This window comes from Sinocyclocheilus rhinocerous, unplaced genomic scaffold, assembly GCF_001515625.1.
Source record: "Sinocyclocheilus rhinocerous isolate Xijiao unplaced genomic scaffold, SAMN03320098_v1.1 scaffold2613, whole genome shotgun sequence".
Lineage (NCBI taxonomy): Eukaryota > Metazoa > Chordata > Actinopteri > Cypriniformes > Cyprinidae > Sinocyclocheilus > Sinocyclocheilus rhinocerous.
The window spans coordinates 64,591-67,869 of NW_015650705.1; the positions used below are offsets into that span (position 1 = coordinate 64,591).

General features: G+C 40.1%; 1 protein-coding gene across 1 annotated transcript in view; it reads left to right on the top strand.

Moving 5' to 3' along the window:
- The window catches only part of LOC107712419 (protein RD3-like), a 13,240-nt gene that overhangs the window by 2,353 nt on the left and 7,608 nt on the right, over positions 1-3,279 (top strand). Inside the window, exon 2 of the mRNA XM_016517661.1 lies at positions 889-1,208. Within this exon, the coding sequence (XP_016373147.1) occupies positions 922-1,208 (287 nt within the window). The 5' untranslated portion in view covers positions 889-921. The remainder of the gene's footprint in view (positions 1-888; positions 1,209-3,279) is intronic.

Below are 3,279 nucleotides of genomic sequence, written 5' to 3' on the forward strand. Positions count from 1 at the left end.
TTCATTTTCCGTCAGTCTTAGTACACTTGTAAATACAGAAGAGTCAAGTTTTGAATAGGAAAAATAACTCTTTGGTCATTTTTGAGCGAGATGCTAACGGTCTAATCAGATTCAATGATCTATGCTAAGCTACAGCTAAAAGTGCTACCGCCAGACCCGGAGATCGGCTGAATGTATTCGAAAACGGTAAAACTCAACTGTTTAACTCTAGGGGAGTTGGAAAATGAGCCTATTTTCAAAAATAGTGGAGTGTTCCTTTAAAGAGAGCATCTGTGCTCTGAGGTTTAGGCTTGGTAACATTCAGCCCCAACAATGATATGATGTTGCAAATGAGAATAACCTTAAAGGGATAGTGCACCCAAAAAATAAAATAAATTTATTTAGTCATTTACTCACCCTTATGTCGTTCCAAACCTGTAGGATTTTATTTCTTCTGTGAAACACAGTAGAAGATATTTTGAAGAGCACACTTAAAAATAAAGGTTCTTTATTGGCATCTACGTTTCCACGAAGAACTTTTAACATCCCTGAAACATTTCCATTGCACAAAATGTTCTTTATAGTGGAAAAAGGTTCTTTAGATTATTAAAATGTTCTTTTAGGAACTGTTTACCAAAAATGGTTCTTCTATGGCATTTGTTGGTAACCAAACCATTTCGGGTTCCATTGGATCCATAGTACTGAAATACTATGGAAGTCTGTAGGACCCAAAACCTCACCTTTAACCCTGCTAAATCACAGTACATTTTTACACTCACAAGCACTTTATGCCAAATTTCGAGGTTAAATGAAAAAGAAAAGGCATTAAATCTATTGTACACCCAACATTTGTTTAAATTGCTCTTTGTTTTGTGTAACCGTGACGGCTTTTACTGCACCAAATTTAAGGTGAGCAGCAGAGGGCCGGTGAAAGCGACGAGTATGTCGTGGTTTAGCTGGAACGAGCCGTACTATCGGAGCCCACGACGTGAGCCCTCTGAAGTGGTTACGGACACACTGATGCTGGAGCTGAGCTGGCAGATGAAGGAGGCCGAGAGGCTGCAGCGGGAGCGAGACAATGAATATCGGCGGCTGAAGAGCGGCGTGGACTACAGCTGGCTCGTGAGCACCCCGCGCAGCTCATTTGACATCAGTCAAGGAGAGAGACTCGGTCTTGAGGACCTGTGTAGCAAAGTACCACCATCATACTGCGGATCGGTAATACAAAGGTAAGACACATGGGTTAAAGGAGTGCGTTGGATGCTGCACACTGCACGTTTTGTTTTCGACATGAGGATGTTCGTTATCACGGGTTCAAGGGAGGGCGATCTGGGTAATTAGTTTACTAAGCTGTCTTTGTGATGTCTGTACTAGGAAACGCACAAAGACAGCCATGTTTTTTTTCTCTAGGTGAACTAAGCAGCTCTAACCTGCTGAAGTGATAATTGTAGGCCTCACGGGATGCGCACCTGACAGATTCAGATGAGCCCCAACTGACGCTGTTCATTTTTGATCAGGTTGCAACTGCATAGCAACTTTTTTTGTTCAGCCCCACTCATTATAATAACCATGACTTAACGGGATAGTTGACCCAAAAATTACATTTCTGTCATCATATACTTACCCTCATGTTGCAAAACTGCATGATTTTCTTTCTTCTGTGGAACGTAAAAGAAGATAATTTGAGAAATGTCTCAGTGTAGTTTTTTTTTTTTTTTACCATACAATGGCATTCAGTGGTAATGGTTTGGTAACCAATACCCTTTAAAATATATTTGTTTTCTTCAAAAGAAAGATGAAGAAGTAATGACATGAGGGTGAGTAAATGATTACATACTTTAAATTTTTGGGTGAACTTTCATTAATTACTCATTATTTACTTATATTCATGTCATTATAAACTATATGCTGTTATTTTTTTATCCTGTGGACCACAAACAAAAAAGTTTAAAAATTCACACAGATTTTTGCCCATTAAATAACAATTCAAAGCAATCGTGGGCTGTCAAGCATTAAAAAAAAAAAAGTATTATGAAAGCTGTATATCTTGTGTGCTATATTCCAAGTCTTCCAATCAAATACAGTGTGTTTGCACGAGGAACAGTTCAAAATATAAGTCATTTCAGTCTGTTTTTCACAGGATTAATTTAGTTAACTAAAACTAAAACTGAAACTAAAACTAAAACCAGACCCTAAAACCAGATGGATGGATGGACGGACGGACGGACGGACGGACGGACGGACCCACTAATCAAATTTGTGACAATCAGCACATGAGCTCTTTCGAACAAAAGGTCAGATTTCCGTGCTTGCATTGAAGCTCATGCTCTCAAATCGTGCTGGATAACATGATCATGAGGTTTTTAAGTATAAATTGGGGATAAAGAAAATAAGCCTTGTACCAGATATCTCATCTTAGTCACATGACCTCATATCCCACACATGCTCGTAATCTGTTTATGCAACGCATGACCTGTCCTCCCCCTCTCTTCTGCCCTCCCATCCCGTCTGCCTTTCAGCTGATGATGCATGTGGCAGAATAGGCTTGGAGAGCATTGCTATAGCAACCGCAAACAGAAAGGCACTTCAGAGCAATCTCAAAGAGGAAATGTGACCTGGGCCATTACACATCTACAAGCCCTACAAGACAACCGGATCACTTCTAAAGGTAAGGAGACTGAGAAAAAGAGAATGGGGGAGGAGTGGGTGGATGGATGAATGGAAGATAATATTGATAAAAACACAAGACTAACGAATTCAGCACGTTTTGAGATGTCATTTGTATTTATTTCTTTATTTATTATTTATTTAAACTTGTTAACATGGACATTTTAACACTATTTCTAGGCCACTAATCAAATTTGTGACAATCAGCACATGAGCTCTTCGAACAAAAGGTCAGATTTCCGTGCTTGCATTGTGCTCATGCTCTCAAATCGTGCTGGATAACATGATCATGAGGTTTTTAAGTATAAATGGGGGATAAAGAAAATAAGCCTTGTACCAGATATCTCATCTTAGTCACATGACCTCATATCCCACACATGCTCGTAATCTGTTTATGCAACGCATGACCTGTCCTCCCCCTCTCTTCTGCCCTCCCATCCCGTCTGCCTTTCAGCTGATGATGCATGTGGCAGAATAGGCTTGGAGAGCATTGCTATAGCAACCGCAAACAGAAAGGCACTTCAGAGCAATCTCAAAGAGGAAATGTGACCTGGGCCATTACACATCTACAAGCCCTACAAGACAACCGGATCACTTCTAAAGGCAAGGAGACTGAGAAAAAGAGAATGGGGG